We start from the raw sequence: 18,013 nt of genomic DNA on the forward strand, positions 1-18,013 counted from the left end.
GAGTGTCAAATCTCTCGAAAATACAGTTGGTGGGTAGTGGTGTTTCCTATATTTGTAGGGGGGGTGGGGGTGGCTGAGGGGTGGAGGGTAGTTCGTTTAGCGTGCAAGCGACTCGGGATACTTAGAAGATACTACCATGATTTTTTCAGATTTTTTGGTCCAAAAATAAATTAGGCCAAAAACCGGCCTTACGACCCTCTCCCTTTCCGGGCGTTTTGCATAAAAATTCGAAAAAAAATTTATTGGACCACCCTAATAAACACCCAATCTTTTCTTTTAAGTCAAATTTATTTGTTCGATTTCATTTTAATTAATAATTTAAAAAATGAGTGAGCTGTTACAAATGACATACTTCAGATCATAGGATTTAGGTGTAGAAAGAATCCTTTATTCACATTCTCCGACTTTTCAAAAATTACACTGTTACTGTATTAACATTTTATAATACAAGTACAGTAGCCAGTAAGACTTCTGTATCATACTTGAAGCGGGATATCTCGACACCTTATATAGCTAAAATTAAAAAAAAATGTAAATCGTTTCTCAGCAGACCTGTTAGTCACAACAAACAATTTCTGTCAAAGCCAAAACTTTTGGTTAATATATATTATATAATCCGCGTATTTATGGAATTCTAGGAATTTATGGAAAATAACGATTTGACCGAATTCACGGAACTCAAGGCATTCACGGAATTCATGGAACTCACGGAATTCACGGCATGCACGGAATACAATAAATTCACGAAACAAAAAAATTCATGGATTTCCCGCAATTTAAGCAATTCATGGATATCCCGGAATTTAGGAAATTTACCAAGTTCATGGAATTTACAGAATTTAAAGGATTTTCGGAATTCATGGACTTTCCGGAATTCAAAGAATTTTCTGAATTCACGAAATCATCAGAATTCAGACAATTCAACACAATCAATTAGTTTACGGAATTTCCGAAATTCACTGAATTCAAGAAAATTAAGGACTTTACGGATCTCACGCAATTTACGGAATTCAAGAAACTTACGGTATGCAGAGAATTTCGGCAATTGATGGAGTATGTAGAATCAAAAGAATTCTCGGAAATCAAGGAATCCACAGAATTGAAGGAATTCAAGGAATCCAAAGAATTTATGGAACACAAGGAATTTATGAAGGTCAAGAAATTCACGGAATTCACGAAATTCACGTACTTCATGCCCTTTATGAATTTTTTTTATGAATTCGAAACTTCATGGAATTCATGGATTTCATGGATTTCAAGGAATTCATAAAATTCATAGAATTAATGGAATTCACGGATTTCACGGAATTGATGAAATTCACGGAATTTTGCTAATTCGTGAATTACAAGGAAATCGTGGAATTTATGGAATTCACTAAATTCAAGGAATTCATGAAATTCAATGAGTTCATGGGATTTATGTGAAACACGGAATTCACGGAAAATATGGAATTCATGGACTTTTACGAATTCCTTGAATTTCATCAATTCCGCAAATTACATGAATTCCATTAATTCCGTAAATTCCTTGAATTCCTAGAATTGCATGAATTTCGCGTATTTCATGAATTCCGCAAATTTTATAAATTTCGTAATCAATCATTGTGAATTTCATGAATTCTTCTTTTCTCAATTGTTCTACGAAAAAAACATTGTAAAAAATCGATATCAATGAAAATTTGTTAAATTAAAAAGCGGCAAAAAAATTAGATGTTTTCTGTTGAACGTGAGGTGAAGATTTGAAACAAGATTTATATTTACCTTTGAGTTATCTTCATTTCAGATTGATAAATTTAATAAATTCAAATTTTTTTTAGAAAAATAAAAAATTTAGTTATATAAAAATTGAATTTGATTATAAAAAAATAGTTAAATTAGTAAATTTCAAATTTTATTGATTGTTTTTCTTTTATTAATTTAATAATTCAATTTTAATTAATTTTTAAAATTAAAGAATCCAAGATTATGTTATATATTGGACTATAATTATTTATATCTGAAATTATATTCGAACAATTATAACCATTTTTTAAATTTAAAAATATTTTGGCTATTGCTCTTTGAAATTCATTAGGTTCATGGTGTAAAAATATTAAATTGTCCAAATAAATTAAATGTCCAATTTTGACCTGGTGTTCAGCTATGACTATGGTTTTTTTGGATTTTGTCTAAAATTATGATGATATTCCTTTATTCTCGTAAAGAGTAATCTACCAGTTTGTCCAAAATTAGAATTTTCACAATTTAAACATTGAATTTTTTATACTACATCAGTAATTTGAAAATTGTCTACAAAATCTTTGCCTAATTTTATGAATTCATCCAATTTTCTCTAAATTCAAAAAATTGATGTGATATTAAAATCATTAGGAATCTTTTAATTTCAAAAGATAATTTTTCATGAAAGGGTATAGAAACTAAAAGTTTAAAAAGAAAACTTCTAACTATATTTGCATTCGTTTGTTCCAAATTAGAAATGTTAATTGTTTAAATTTTGTTATTAATATGTATTTGAATAAATTTAATTAAATAATTGTAGGGTTAAGATAAAATTTTTTTTTTTGGTATTTCGCGGGACTTGTCTTATAAACTGTGAGAGGGCGTAAGCGAAGCGATTTGCGAAAGAAGAGAGTCTAAGCGGGAGTCTGAAACTAAAACGACGCTAATCCACTAACGTAATCTTTTGTATTTTGAATAAACTATTTTCAACACAAATTTCTACAAACTTGGGGGCTCGGCCGCGATAAGAAGCCGCGAAATCTCGCACAGAAGTATTCGGCGACGACAGCTATTCAATCGAAAAGTGGATTTTGGATTTGGAAGAAGCAGCGAATTTATATGAATAGAATGATCTACAGAAACTGATTTTTGTCAAAAAATCATTGAAAGGTGTAGCCAATCTGTTCGTGCAGAGCGAGGGAGGAATAAAGACGTGGTCAAAATTAAAAGAAGCTCTTCAAGAAGAATTCGGCACAAAAATTAATAGTGTTCAGTTACACGAAATGCTTGTGAAAAGAAAAATGAAGAAAGAAGAATCTGTTTAGGAGTATTTTCTCATTATGAAAGAAATGGCCGCTCAAGGTCAAATTGAAGCAGACGCACTAATCCATTATATCATCGATGGAATCACAGACGACACCAGCATCAAAGTTTGCCTCATTGGGACAAAGAACTTGAAGGAGTTCAAGGACAAGCTGAGGACCAGCAAGGAAAATTCATCAATGAATAATGAAACAAAAGGTTACCAGAAGAAGGCTTCTACTACAAATACTGGAAGTGTGCGGTGCTTTAATTGTGGTACAAAGGGACACGAATCTAAAGACTGTAAGTCCAAAAGCTCAGGTAGGAAGTGCTCCACTTGTAACAAATTTGGGCACATCGCCAATGAATGTACCGAGGATAAAGCCGGTAAATCTTGTGGTAATAAGAAGTCAGTTCACCTAAATTTATTAAAGGTTATTATAAATATGAATTCAAAGTTTTATAAAAAATACGATATTGGAAATTCTTAGACTAAAAGTTATGTTGATCTAGGCAGCATGGTAACTTTCATTCAGGAAAACGTGCATTAGCAGATTGGAGAACCAAAGTTGCGTTTGACCGAAATTTCTTTGATAGACATGAGTCATAACGGGGTTAAACCGATAGGATATTTTCAGGATGTAATCAAACTTGATGATAAGGAATATCCTCTAACAATTTATGTAATACTAGACGGAAGTGCCCCATTGAACGCAGCGATTGGTAATGATATTACCGCGCAAGCTAGAGTTACTATAGAACCCGCCCGCGTCATAATTTCAAAGTTAAATCCTACTGTTTTTTTAGCATGTGTTAATGAAGCTTCAGAAAAAGTTGTTAATGTTATTCACGTAAAAGATCCTAAGATCTGAAGTGAAGTTGAGAATTTAATTGATAGTTATAAACCGAAGAAAATTAAGTCGACTGATATAGAGTTAAAAATAATTCTTAAAGATACTGAACCTGGTTTTGATAGGCCGACTCGCTTAGCACCATTGGAACGCGAAATTGTTGACAATAAAATAAAGATTGGGATAGAAAATGATGAAATTTAACCATGCTCATCGGAGTATGCCACTTGCTCAGTAGTCGCAAAAAGAAAAGATTGTAGTCCGCGAGTGTGTATCGATTATAGAAAGATGAATCGGAAAATTGAGCGGGATAGATTTCCCTCACCACTTGTCAATAAAGTGTTGAACCAACTTCAAGGTGCGAGAATATTCAGTGTTATTGATTTGAAAAATGGGTTCCACCATGTAACTTTCCAGAAAGTAAGTAGAAAATATACGGCGTTTGTGAACCAAAACGGACAATATCAATTTTAAGAAGTATTTAAGAACGATATTTCGCGATTTAATCAGGAAGGGAACAATGTTTATGTTCGTTGACGATCTAGTAATTCCAACGTGTAATGAAGAGAATGTTTTGATGGTATTAAAGAAGTTTTTGGAAGTCGTTACCGAATGTGGACTGGAGGTAAACAAAAAGAAAACTCACATTGTGCAGGATCAGATAGAGTTTCTGGGACATATCGTTTCCAGAGCCGAAGTGTGTCAAGGACATTTAGACTTGCAGAAGAGTCGAAGGCTTTCCAAAAATTAAAGAACGTTCTGTCAAAAGAACCAGTTTTATTGATTTATAACCTGGCGTACGAAACTGAGCTCCATACGGATGCGAGCAGAGAATGCTATGTAGCCATACTATTTCAAAAATCTCCCGAAGATTACCAACTACATCTGGCATATTACATCTCTAAATAATGATAGATTTTCAGGAATTCTAGAGCACAATGGATAAAAAGGATATTTCTCATGAAATAGCAGGTTAGTCTATGGAATTAGAAACGTTCAAATACAAAATCGAGCATCGGTCGGGCAAGAGGATAAAACGTGTGGATGCCCTAAGTCGTTTTTCGGTCATGTGTGCCGTAATACAGGACATTGTTCCACAGATAAAAAGAGCTTAAGATAAGGAGAACGAAGTTCACTTTATTTTAGAGATCTTGAAGGAGAAGCCCTACCAAAACTATTTTGTCTTGAATAGTCTACTGTATTCCCAGCAGGAAGGCCGAGACGTGCTTGTCGTTCCGGAATCGATGCCGAGTGAAATAATCCGAACTGCTCTTGAAAGAGATCACTTTGCTACCAAGAGAACCGAAGAGCTTATCAAGCAGGAATATCTTATTCCAAATGTCAAACGAAAAATAGAAAAGGTTATTTCTAACTGTGTAAAGTGTATCCTTGGAAATAAGAAACAAGAGAAACAGGAGGATTATCTGCACCCTTTGACAATGGATAACATACTACTACATACGTATCATATTGACCACCTAGGACCTTTGGACACTATACATAAACGGTATCATCATGTTTTAGCTGTCATCGATGGATTTAGAAAGTTCACCTGGTTGTACCCAACAAAATCGACGAAAGCAAAAGAAGTGCTCCAAAAACTGGAGGATCAAAAGGTTATTTTGGGTAATTCGTCCCTGATTATCTCAGATAAAGGATCAGCGCTTACCTCAGACGAGTTTAATTGTTATTGTGATGAGCAAGGAATTAAATACATTACCGTAACTACAGGACTTCCACGGGCAAATAGTCAAGTGGAAAGGTTGAACAGGACTATAATTCTAGTGTTGAGGAAACTATGAATAGACGATCCATTCAAGTGGTATCGTGATATCGAACGTCTACAACTAGTATTGCACTCAACGTTTCAGAGAAGTATTGGCATGACCACCTTTGCACTTCTTTTTGGAGTCCAGATGAGAACAGAAGGTGATTTAATATTAAAAAAACTTGTGGAAGAGGAAATTCAAACAGGATTTAAAGAAAGTCGGGAAAATCCCTGGAAGAAAGCAAAGGAACAAATCATGAAGGTCCAAGAAGAAAACCGTCACAGTTACAATCTAAGGCGGCTTATTGGAATTGCAAAATGACTAATGTAATAAATTAAGAGCTGTCTCGATACGATTTTTAACTGTGGAAATTTTATGTTGTATTGGATGGTTAGAGAAAAAATTAAAACATCTACCAGAATAAGTATCTGTTTCATTTTAAGAACACCAAAAATAAGGGAATGGATTCTTTCAAATGAATTTAATTGGTTAAATTGGTAGCATTGGTTTTGTTTCTAATTACATTCATTTATGTTATTATGTTATATTATTTTTGTTATTGACGTTTGTGAACATGTATAAACATGTATTTCTTTTTCAGAGTGCAGGTATTGTAGAGGCAGTATATGAAATGAATTGGAATTTGTTGCCTCTTGGTTCTCAAAAATGCTTAGTTTTAATAATGATGCGAGCTAATAAGCCAATAGAATTAATAGGAGCTTCTATGGTCACAATGTCTGTAGAAACCCTCGTAAAGGTTAGATAAAAGTTTTACAGAAAAGGTTGTGAAGACGAATTTAACACTCAGGAAGAAACACTTTGTATAATTTTCTTTCTCTGTATTGCAGATTTTAAAAACATCTTATTCAGCCTTCAGTGTACTTAAAAATGTATCAGGGAATCCTTAGGAAATATGTACACAAAAGAAAAAGTTGATTAGAAGGACATCATGAAACCAAAAAAAAAAATCTCCTTGACAACGAATGTGGAAAGTTTATATTTTGTAGATGTGTGAAATTGATGTTTCACAACAACTGGCTTTTCGCGTTAGCAGAAATAACTTCACTACTAACATTATTCAATAGTTTATTTAAAAAAACTAAATATTTATGTAATTTATCTGAATTTGTCTTATTATATAATTTTTTTAGTTATGGTTTTTTCAGTGACTTCAATAGAAAACAGTTATCTTATATTACCTTTTTTTCGTAAAAAAACAGATTTGATATGGTTCAGTTTTTGACATTAATCATCCTACAATGTTTCAAATTTATTGACCCTTTTGAACATAAGAGACTTAGGGGCTGTTGCTGTGTGTTTTTCTTTTCATTTATGTGTTACTAGAACAGGTGAGGTTTAAGGGGCTTTGTCAACATCCATTTCTAGGAGATGTACCCAAAAAAATGAAAATTTGAGAAACTCACCGAAATTTATTTCTTGGAAAATTTTTTGCATCATGAAAATAACACAACAATTTTCTTAACAACAAAAGTTATTCCATTCCATTTCTCATTAAATTTTTGTTATATTATGTGCAACAAAAGTAACGAAAAATCGAAATATTGTTGAAACCTACCAGTTAAGTTTTTTGTTAATTTTTTTACATGTTGTGTAGCAGAAATTCTTAGAGAAATCGAAAAGTGTGAATTTTTTCTTAGAGAAGGTGGTGTGATTTTTAAAAGTTTCAAAACAAAATTACAATTTAGAAATTTTTATGAATTTTAAAATTTTTTCTAACAGTTAATTACGCTTTATGTAAAAGAAAAAATGAAAGGAATCAAAGGAGGAAACTTTCGTTGCTTGGAAAAGTATCATGTTATTTTAATCTTGCTAAAAAAATTAACAAAGGAATTTTGCTGCATTTTTCGAGTTATCAGTTTTTTTTGTTACTTTAGTTACAAATGAAGGGGGTGACTTTTATTGTAGATAAAGTGTTGTATTCTTTTAAAAATACTTTTAAAAACTTTAGCGAAGAAATTTTGGTGGGATTTGCGAGTTTCCAGTTTTTTTGGTTACTTTTATTGAAGAAATTTAACAAAATTTCAAATAGATATGAAAAAGGGTGACTTTTTTTATCAGAAAATGTATTTTGTTATTTAAATGTGGGTAACGAATTTTCAAGAAAGAAGTGTTACTTGGTTTTATAAATGTTTAGTTACTTTGTTAGATTTGTTACCAGTTAGGTAACATAAATTCTTATAGGAATGGAAAAGGGTAGCTTTTATTGTTAAATAACGTGATTTGTTATTTTATTATTGTCAACAAGTTTTCACTTAGGAAATTTTGATGTGCTTTTGTATTTTTCAGTTTTTTTGTTCATTTTGTTACACTTTACGTAACAGAAATTCGGAAATGAATCCAAGAATGTGATTTTTGTTATTATAAAAAGTGTTAGGTTATTTTAATCTGGCAAAATAAAATGTTAACAAAGGAATTTCGTTGCATTTTTTGAGTTTTCATTTTTTTTTGTTACATTGTTACAAGCTAAGTAAGAGAAATTCTTTGAAGATTCGAGGTTTCTTGACTTTTATTGGTATAAAATATGTTTTTGTTTTTAAATGTTAGTAAACAAATTTAAACTAGGAATATTTAACTGAAATTCTGGAAGAAATTAAAGGGATTGACTTTTTTGTTAGAAAATGTGTTCGATTAAAATTTTTTTTTTAAATTCGCGATTTTCTAGCTTCTTTTTTACTTTTTCACAAGTAATGTAACAAAAATTCTAGGTGAAATTGAAAACGATGACTTTTGTTGCTAGAAAATGTATTTTGTTAATTAAATTTTGGCGACAAATTTTCCAGAAAGAAATTTTACTTTGTTTTATAAATGTTTAGTTTTTTGTTAGTCTTGTAACAAGTTATGTAACATAAATTCTTATAGGAATCAAAAAGGGTGATTTTCCTTGTTAAATAAGGTGCTGTGTTATTAAACTATTGCAAAAAATTTTCAATTGAATAGTTTTTTTTGGTTTTTGCATTTGTCAGTTTTTTTTTATATTTGTTACAAAGGAATGTTGCTGCATTTTTCTAGTTTTTAGTTTTTTGTGTTACTTTTGTGACTAGTTAAGTAACATAAATACTTCGAGGATTCGAAAAGGGTGACTTTTGTTGTTATAAAATGGTTTTTGTTTTTTAAATGTTGGTAACAAATTTTAAATTAGGAATATTTTCTCAATTACGCGATTGTTAATTTTTTTGTTATTTGCGTGACAAGGTGTGTAACTGAATTTCTGGAAGAAATCAAAGGGATTGATTTTTGTTGTCAGAAAAGGTATTGCGTTATCTTAATCATATCAACAAAATTTCAACAAGGAAATGCTGGTCAGTTTCTCCATTTAAAAAAAATTAATGAAATTTAATTTTTACTGGGCGCCTCCCCTAATGGGGATGGGTCCGTATTTTTCGATAAATAAAGGTTTAAAATTTTCTCTCTTATTATATTTTACGATTTATTCTCTTTTTATAAATTCAGGAAACCATATCATAGAGACCTGTGGCAATTATTTCTATAACTCCAAGGCGAATCTACTGCCATATATGCGTGAGTGTAATTATAGTGCAATTACCTGGATTTTCTTCAGCTTTAAGCAGTACCTTAGGGTAATAAACTTTATTGCAAATATTTAACCTAAAATGTAACAATATGTAACTGAAAGCAAATACAATATAAAATGTTATAGTTAAAAATAAAAATCAACCAATTTTATAGCATACATTTTTGTGCTCACTACTAAAAAATACATAACCCTTTTTATTTTATTTTTATTTTTTAACCCATACACAGAAGCTCTTTTTGCATTTAAATATCGATATTAATATCACTGACCAAGAAAGACGATTATCTGAACAGTTAAAAAAAATCTTTCGAACATTTTTCTTAAAATACGAAAATGATATTTCACCATTAATACAGGCCATGTCGATGCGTTCTGTAACGCAGTTTTTAAATATCATCTTACTTAATAATTTTCTATAGCGGTTTCTGATATGTACAAAAACAAGTTTAAAAAGTAGAAAAAATAGATTTATTATTCAATTTCCAATAAACTATAATTTAGGAAATAAACTTGAATCTGGATTTAGCGCTTCTGGATTTAGTGATTCTGAGAATTGACGCTGTTAGGAGGGGATGGAAGACAGTAGCTGCGGAGAGATGTGCGGTAATCAGTCCAGTGTCCCAAAACAGACAGAGAAACAAAAGAGAGACAAAAAGGAGATAGACAAAATAGATCCGAGACACTGGATTCCATTTTACGGTCAGCCCCAATATTGTTATTAAATCGAGGTTTGATTGTATTTAATTTTTTGACATAAAAGAAGGTAAATTCGTTTGTTTTTCATTGGAGACTGATTATCCGAAAAAAAATTCAAATTGGATTATCTGTTTCTGAAATGTCTTGAAATATGTCTTCCCTTTTTTCAATTTCCGAAAAATTGTATATTACTTAAGACTGTTGTTGGCATTCGATTTTTAATTGTGGACCATAAGTCGATCACTCACATTTCATTCGCCACTGAATTTCACACAGTTCTGAAACATAGGGCGATCAATCACATTATCATTTCTTGTTGAATTTCATTCAGGGATGAGACATAAAACGATCAATCACATTGTTTCTTTTTTATGATTTTCATACAGTTCAAAAACATAATGCCATCCAGGACATTATCATTTGTTTCTGAATTTTATGCAGTTATAAAAAATAGGGTAATCGATGACATATCATTCGTTTCTGAATTTCATACCGTTCTAAAACATAGGAAGATCAATCACATTGTGATTTGCTTTCGAATTTCATGCAGTTCTGAAATGTAAGATTTTTGTTTATTAATATCATAAAGATATAAAACAATAACGATCGCTCACATTTAATTAGTTTCTGAATGTTATACAGTTGTGAAGCATAAAAAAATTATGTACATTTCATTCCCCTCTGAATTTCACACAGTCCTGAAACATAGGACGATCAATCACATTTTCATTTGTTTTTGAATTTCATGCAGTTCTAAAGGTCAGTTACACCAGCCCCCCGCCACTTTTAATCTTTGGGTTTTCTATAGCCCACTGAATTCTGCCCCACCTGCGCTCCAATGTGCACCATAAAGAAAAAAAATTGCGCCACATTGGTGATCGAGTTACCAGCGATAAAATATGGTGGGAGGGGCTGGCGTCATTTTTCTAAATTAATTACATTTTTTCAAATTTCTCATAGCTATCTGACATAACTTAAAATGCGCTCAAATACGCCATCACTCAACAAATTTTCGCTAGCTAATTAACAAAGATATCATACTGGAGGGGGGGGGGGGGACAGTATAACGCAGGTGTTAAATCTTTAACAGTTATGTGCAATATAAAGTTTCATTGAGCGCATTTGAAGTTGGATGAAATTATAACGTATAGCTATCATGAATTTGGAAAAATGTTATTAGTATAGAAAAATTACCCCAGACCCCCCCCTTTTTTTGATCGCCTATAACTTGGTTATCAATGTGGCGCAAAGTTTTTTTTTATGGCGTATTTGAGCGCATTTGAAACCACTTAAAAAACTCCCTTCATCATTGCGGACTGCAAACCTTTAATTTTTTGGTCATCACTTCGTTAAATTTTGTTACCTCCGTATCTTGGGAAATTTTCAAGATTTTCAAAAAAATTTTATGGCGCATATGTGAGCGCATTTGATAACGAATAAATCCATGTCTGCAACTTTATATTGCACATCACTGTTGAAGATTTAACTCCTGTGTTATACTGCCCCCCCCCCCCCCAATATGATCTCTTCGTTAATTAGCTAGCGCAACATTTGTTATTAGTTGCGCATTTGAGCGAATTTGAAGTTACGATAGATACCTTAGATAAATTTGAAAAAATGTTATTAGTTTAGAAAAATGACGCCCCCCCCATCTTGACGGCTGATAACTCGGTTATCAATGTGGCGCAAAATTTGTTCTTTGTATCGCAAATGAGCGCATTTGAAGATCTTCAAGATTATGTGATTTAAACTCTGATTGTTCAAATGGGGGAGGTAGTGTGATGCTATTACCCCCCCCCCCATAACCCCTGATATAACTCCTACAGTCTTGTGGCGCAATTGAGCGTTCTTATTGCGCACTTCAGTGGACTATAGAAAACCAAAAAATTAAGAGTGCGCGGGGGGGGGGGGGCTTGTGTAACTGACCTCAGTTGTCAAAAAAATTAGACGATCGCTCACATTGGCTTTTGTATATAAATATAATACTGATATAAAACAAAACGACGGCTCAATTATCATCCGTTTCTGAATTTTATACAGTTGTGAATCATAAGACGAGCAATCACATTATTATTTGTTTGCGAATTTAATACAGTTGATACAGATAATTGAAGCAAAATTTGTTTTCGATTTTTTTTTATAAAAGCCCAAAATTTAACAGACTTATCATTAAAAAATTTTCTTAGGACAGGGGAAATAAGGAGATTTTTTACGACAATATGGGAACAAATTCTTTTAAATTAAATTAATTGGTTAAATTTATTGAATTTTTAGCCATTAAAGATTAATTTTTAAATTTAAACAAAAATGTTTCAATTTGTAAAAAACGATTTTTGTATTCTAAAAGAAGAATTTACAACAAAGCAGTTAAATTTTCGAATAAAAAAGTTAGCCTGTTCAAAAAAATAGTTGAAATTTCAATAAAGAATAAAAAATTAGTTATCAAACAAACACTTGCATTTACAACCAAATAGTTGAACTTTCAAACAAAAAAGATTAAATTTAATAAACAAGATGAGTTTTCAAACCCGAAAGACGAATTTTCAACAAGTAAAGATTTTTCAGTCAAGAGAAAAAAAAAATAGCAATCTATTATATTTTCCTAACAAAAAAGAAATATCTAAACAGAACAAAAAAATGACTATAAAGGCATCATGAAACAAAACAAAATATTCTTGCCTAATAAGCAATATTTAACCCTAAAAAGCAATGCTAGAAATTAATATTAATGTTATGAAGAAAGGACCTTAGAGAAAAGAAACAAATTTGGGAATCACGTCGATCACAAGACCTAATGCACAAATTTATTTAAATGACATATACAATACAGAGTGTAAGAACATAAAACAATTACAAAATAAATCTGTTCAAAATTCAAATATAATAAAACTGTCGTCTAAATAGTTACATCTGGATCTATAAACTTGTCCTTTTTCACAGCCACGTCTGTATCCTTATTGTTTCCTTTTCTGTATAAACAGTCTCAGAGTCTTAATCAGTCTAGGACTCAGTCTCAGACTTGGTCAGCCACTCGGAGATTTAACCAACTACTTACCTTTGCATCAATTCCACCACTGGTAGATCCGTTTCCATTTCCACCATCATTCTTGTTTTCTCTTTGCCCTTTTCCTCCTCTAACTCCTCCACTAATCAGTCCAATTGCGTCTCCGGCTTGGGTTAGAAGTCCATTACCAACTCCTTGCATCACTTCAAGACTTTTTTCTGTTGTTTTTGGAAGTGAATTTTTTTCGCATTCTTTTTCTTTAGATCCGAAAAGATCTCCAAAAAAGTCTTCGATAGTCTTCAGAACTCTAGTTTTATATTGCTCTACGGTTTTCATACCTTGTTTTGCTGCATAATTAATTATTTGTTTTGCAACTGCTTTTTCAATCCCCTGTCCTAAGCCACCAACTGTTTTTACTACTGAGTTTACATCTGGTATTAAACCTATTCCGTTTTCAGATTGTCCGCCTCCAAGTAGACCTCCAAGACCACCTTCAGAAATTCCTTCAATTCCGTTTTCAATTCCTTTCAGGAGATTAAATCTTTTTTCTTTTCCTTGTTCTGATGTATCTTGATTTAATTTGGTTGAAACTTCGTTTTTAATTTCTTGCCCTAAACCACCAACTGCCTTTACTACTGAGCTTACACCTGTCATCGAATCTTTTCCATTTCCGGTTCCTTCGCCTCCAAGAAGACCTCCAGAAATTCCATCAATTCCGTTTTCAATTCCTTTCAGGAGATTAAATCTTTTTTCTTTTCCTTGTCCTGATGTATCTTGATTTAATTTGGTCGAAACTGCGTTTTTAATTTCTTGCCCTAAACCACCAACGGCCTTTACTACTGAGCTTACACCTGTCATTGAATCTTTTCCATTTCCGGTTCCTTCGCCTCCAAGAAGACCTTCAAGACCACCTCCAGAAATTCCATCAATTCCGTTTTCGATTCCTTTCAGGAGATTAAATCTTTTTTCTTCGCCTTGTCCTGATGTATTTTGATTTAATTTAGTTGAAACTTCGTTTTTAATTTCTTGCCCTAAACCACCAACTGCCTTTACTACTGAGCTTACACCTGTCATCGAATCTTTTCCATTTCCGGTTCCTTCGCCTCCAAGAAGACCTCCAAGGCCCCCTCCAGAAATTCCATCAATTCCGTTTTCAATTCCTTTCAGGAGATTAAATCTTTTTTCTTCGCCTTGTCCTGATGTATTTTGATTTAATTTGGTTGAAAATTCGTTTCTAATTCCTTGCCCTAAGCCATCAACTGCCTTTACCACTGAGCTTACACCTGTTATTGAATCTATTCCATTTCCGGTTCCTCCGACCCCAAGAATACCTCCAGTAGCTTCTCCAATCCCGTTTCCAATTCCTGGCAATTGACCACCAATTACTGGTATCGTAAAACTAAAAGTGCCTTTAATTACTGCGAGTAGCAAAAAATAAAACACATTTGACTCCATGCTGAAGGGATAAAGATTGACTGATGAATTTTTGTTCAATACCCTCTCATTTATACTTTTAAAGGAACCACTTGCAATAACATAAACGACGTTTTGAATTCTGCGCCGAGACGAAAAAGTTTCCTTGTTTTAAAAAACCCTTGTTTATCATATGATTTAAATATTTTTCCTCTTATGCACATTTTTAACGTTGTTTTTGGCAATATTATAATTTATTACAAACTACAAGTGTATATTAGATTACTCTCGCAATCATAACTTTCCATGCTCTCGTCAATTTTACCATCCTTTTAAAACATTCTTCTTCTTTTTCTTTTCTTAAACAAACATCGGTCGTACATCCTACACTTAAAATATGTAAAAAGTTTAATGTTATTTTATGTTAAGTAATCAAAAGAGATCCATACGATTTGTCTTTGAAATTTAACGGAATCGAGGACAATTTTACAAAGGTGTTTTAAAGAAAAAAACCACTCAGCAGTAAATGCTCTCGCAGCGTCCTCCATTGGGTTTTTGAAAACTGAAATTCATAATTCTGCCATCTAGAATTTGATTTTTATGATTTTTAATGATAAACTATGACGGGTTAATTAAAAATCTGATCCAGGGTAAGTGTGGGTAACTGTTTTTTGTTTTCATTTTTCATTGTAAAATATAAAAATCCTTCAGCAGCTCGAGGCTAGAAAATTGTTTGAAAATTTAACGTATTTTAAATCTGACAGAAACAGAACTGACGGATATGAAAAATAATCATCAAATTTAAGGTAATACACAAATATAAACAATTTATTAAATATTTTGTTACTTTTAAGGATTAGAGTTATATGGTGAATCAGTTCATTTGATACATTTCAATTATGTGTTACACGCCAAGTTTGCAAACACATGTTGATTTGTGTCTTTTAAACGTTAAAAATTAATTTCTTAAAAAAAATCAGTAGAACATATTTTATGAAGTGTGTTACGCTTCATTATATGAAATAGAATATAGTAATTCAAAGAAAATAATTTCTAGATTTACAAACAAAAACAACTTTAGAATATGTATAATGGAATTTTTACAAAGATAATATTTATTTCCTAATTAATATACACCATACACAGTCTCAGAATGGACAACAATTTTAAAACAAAAGAATTTCATATAAAAAAATAGTAAAAATGCTGTAATCTTATACTAAGATTTCAAGTTTTCAAATATATTTTTAAATTTTACGTTTTTGTTTGCACTTTTAATTTACGTCCATTTAAATTATTTAGCCTTTTAAAAAGACCTCCAAGAAGCCTTCCAATTCCTTGTACTACGCCACCAACTTCATCCAATACACCTGGTATTAAACCTGTTCGTTTTCTGAACCCCCACCTCCAAAAATACCTCCAAGAAGGCTCCCGACAGTTCCTCTAACTTCTTGCACTACGTCACCAACTGTGTCAACAACTTCTGGTATTAATCCTGTTCCGTTTCCTGATCCTCCTCCTCCGAGAAATCCTCCAGCAAGGCTTCCAATAGATCCTCCAACTTCTTGTGCTACACCACCAACTTGATCTACTACACCTGGTATCATACTTGTTTCATTTCCGGTTCTTTCGCCTCCGAGAAGTCCACCAATTCCGCTTCCAGCTTCTTGTACTACATTACCAACTGCATCAACCAGACCTGGTATCAAACCCGTTCCGTTTCCTGATCCTCCACCTCCAAGAAGACCACCAAGCAGGACTCCGAAAGTCCCTCCTCCTGGTACTGGGCCACCAACTCCGCCGACAATCCCTGGTATTAAACTTGTTCGATTACCGATTCTTCCGCCTCCGAGAAGTCCACCAATTTCGCTTCCAACTCCTTGCACTACATCACGAGCTGCATCCACTACACCTGGTATCAAACCTGTTCCGTTTCCTGATCCTCCGCCTCCGAGAAGTCCTCCAACGAGGCCTACAGTAGACCCTCCAACTCCTTGTACTACATTACCAACTTGATCCACTACACCTGGTATCAAACCTGTCCCGTTTCCTGCTCCTCCACCTCCGGGAAGACCTCCAAGAAGGCCTCCGACAATCCCTCCTCCTTGTACGGGACCACCAACTCCGCCGAAAATCCCTGGTATTAAAATTGTTCCGTTTCCTGATGTTCCGCTTCCAAAAAGTCCTCCCAGATAGGTTCCGGAAAACCCTCCATCCCCGCCTCCAATTCCTGGCACATGGGTAGTAGTTCTAAAGATGTTCTAACTCTGCTGCGTCACTGTATCAGCAATTTAGCTGGGGATTTTTCTCTGATAGTAGCTGCCCAAAAACGCTCGAAAACGAAGTATTAAATTTTTCTCACTTTTAGAATTTAACAATTCAAACTAATAACCTTAGACATTCGGGTACCAACTTGTGCTTGATGAAATCAATTTCAGGATAAAGGTCAATTTAACGTAAAAATGGATAAAACCATCAGATCGGAGAAAAGAATTGTATCGGAGAAAAACTCTACAGTCAGAAGGTTTTTGGGTCGCTGAATCTGAATCCGGGTTCACTTTGACCACATGAGGTCATAAAAAAGGTCAGATAAGGTGAAAATAAAGAAAATCATTGGATTGGAGAAAAACTCTACTCGTACATGCTTTTGGGGTCACTGAATCTGAACCCGGGTTCACTTTGACCACATAAGGTCATAATAAAGGTCAGATAAGGTCAAAATGAAGAAAAGCATTGGATTTGAGAAAAACTTTACTCGTAGACGTTTTTGGGGCCGCTGAATCCGAATCCTAAGTTAGTTGGACACGATAAGTTCGATTCCATTGTTATATCAATTTTCGATTTTGGAATGACCTTCATTCCGACCTGATGGGGCAAAAATGAGCCTGGATTCGAATTCAGCGACCCTAAAAACATCTGAGAGTAAAAGTTTTCTCCGATCAAATCGTTTAATCTGATCCAATGGTTTTTTTTTTAATTTTGACCTTCAATTGATATTTAATTGATTTGTATCCTGATCTGGTGGGGTCAAATTGACAACGGATTCGGTTACTACTCAAAGGTGCCTTAATTAATAAATTTCCAAGTGTTAGATAAGCAAAGTCTTTAGTATCATTGGAAAGAGGAGAATTATGAAGGGAATTTTGGCAAATTTTAATTCATGTTAGGAGAGTAGAAAACTCTTCGTAAGTAAGAGTTCGAGCGGTAGGCCAGGTAAAGTTGTACGCCAGATAATATGCTCGAGCTATACTTATCAGCACCTAAAATCAAATCTATTTGTTGGGAACGAAAAGGCTTATGATTGGCAAACTTCAATTCAGGTGAAACAGTTTCATTTTTCCGATTGAATCTTTCAGGTCTTTCATAAGATTTCTCTTCTGAGATAAACTAACATTCCGAACCTTGATCCAATAAAACCCTAAAATGATCTCTCGCGGTATCAACTTTGAGCTAATGACTTCGGTCGCTAGTAACGTTGAGTTTGTTAGATTTGTATGGCTATTTAAGGAATAACATGAAAGATCATTATCTGATTGATTATGAAGTGAGACATGATTTACTCTTACTCCTCAGCAGCAATACCAGTATCTTGTTCTGGCGGAGTAGTTTTTATTGGCATAGTCCATATACTCATACAGTTTAAGCATATCAAATAATTAAAGTAATAAAAACACTTATATAAATAAAATGTATTCAAAAGTTT

The 18,013-nt window shown here is 33.0% G+C and overlaps 3 protein-coding genes across 3 annotated transcripts in view; 1 reads left to right on the forward strand and 2 right to left on the reverse strand.

Moving 5' to 3' along the window:
* Positions 1–7,983, forward strand: part of LOC117178238 (odorant receptor 67c-like) — a 27,713-nt gene extending 19,730 nt beyond the window's left edge. Inside the window, exons 7-8 of the mRNA XM_033369566.1 lie at positions 6,243–6,398; positions 6,490–7,983. Of these exons, the coding sequence (XP_033225457.1) occupies positions 6,243–6,398; positions 6,490–6,549 (216 nt within the window). The 3' untranslated portion in view covers positions 6,550–7,983. The remainder of the gene's footprint in view (positions 1–6,242; positions 6,399–6,489) is intronic.
* A 4,923-nt stretch (positions 7,984–12,906) lies between these two features.
* On the reverse strand, positions 12,907–14,352 carry LOC117178372 (glycine-rich cell wall structural protein-like). Its single transcript, XM_033369800.1, has one exon. It carries the CDS (start codon positions 14,350–14,352, stop codon positions 12,907–12,909), a length of 1,446 nt encoding a protein of 481 aa, XP_033225691.1.
* Positions 14,353–15,686: 1,334 nt separating this feature from the next.
* LOC117178373 (glycine-rich cell wall structural protein-like) lies at positions 15,687–17,929 on the reverse strand. Its single transcript, XM_033369801.1, has 3 exons — positions 17,877–17,929; positions 17,066–17,263; positions 15,687–16,560 (listed from the first exon to the last, which is right to left on the reverse strand). The coding sequence occupies exons 1-3, from the start codon at positions 17,927–17,929 to the stop codon at positions 15,687–15,689; spliced, it is 1,125 nt and encodes a 374-aa protein (XP_033225692.1).
* Between the last annotated feature and the right edge of the window lie 84 nt (positions 17,930–18,013).

Source organism: Belonocnema kinseyi, chromosome 8 (genome assembly GCF_010883055.1).
Source record: "Belonocnema kinseyi isolate 2016_QV_RU_SX_M_011 chromosome 8, B_treatae_v1, whole genome shotgun sequence".
Lineage (NCBI taxonomy): Eukaryota > Metazoa > Arthropoda > Insecta > Hymenoptera > Cynipidae > Belonocnema > Belonocnema kinseyi.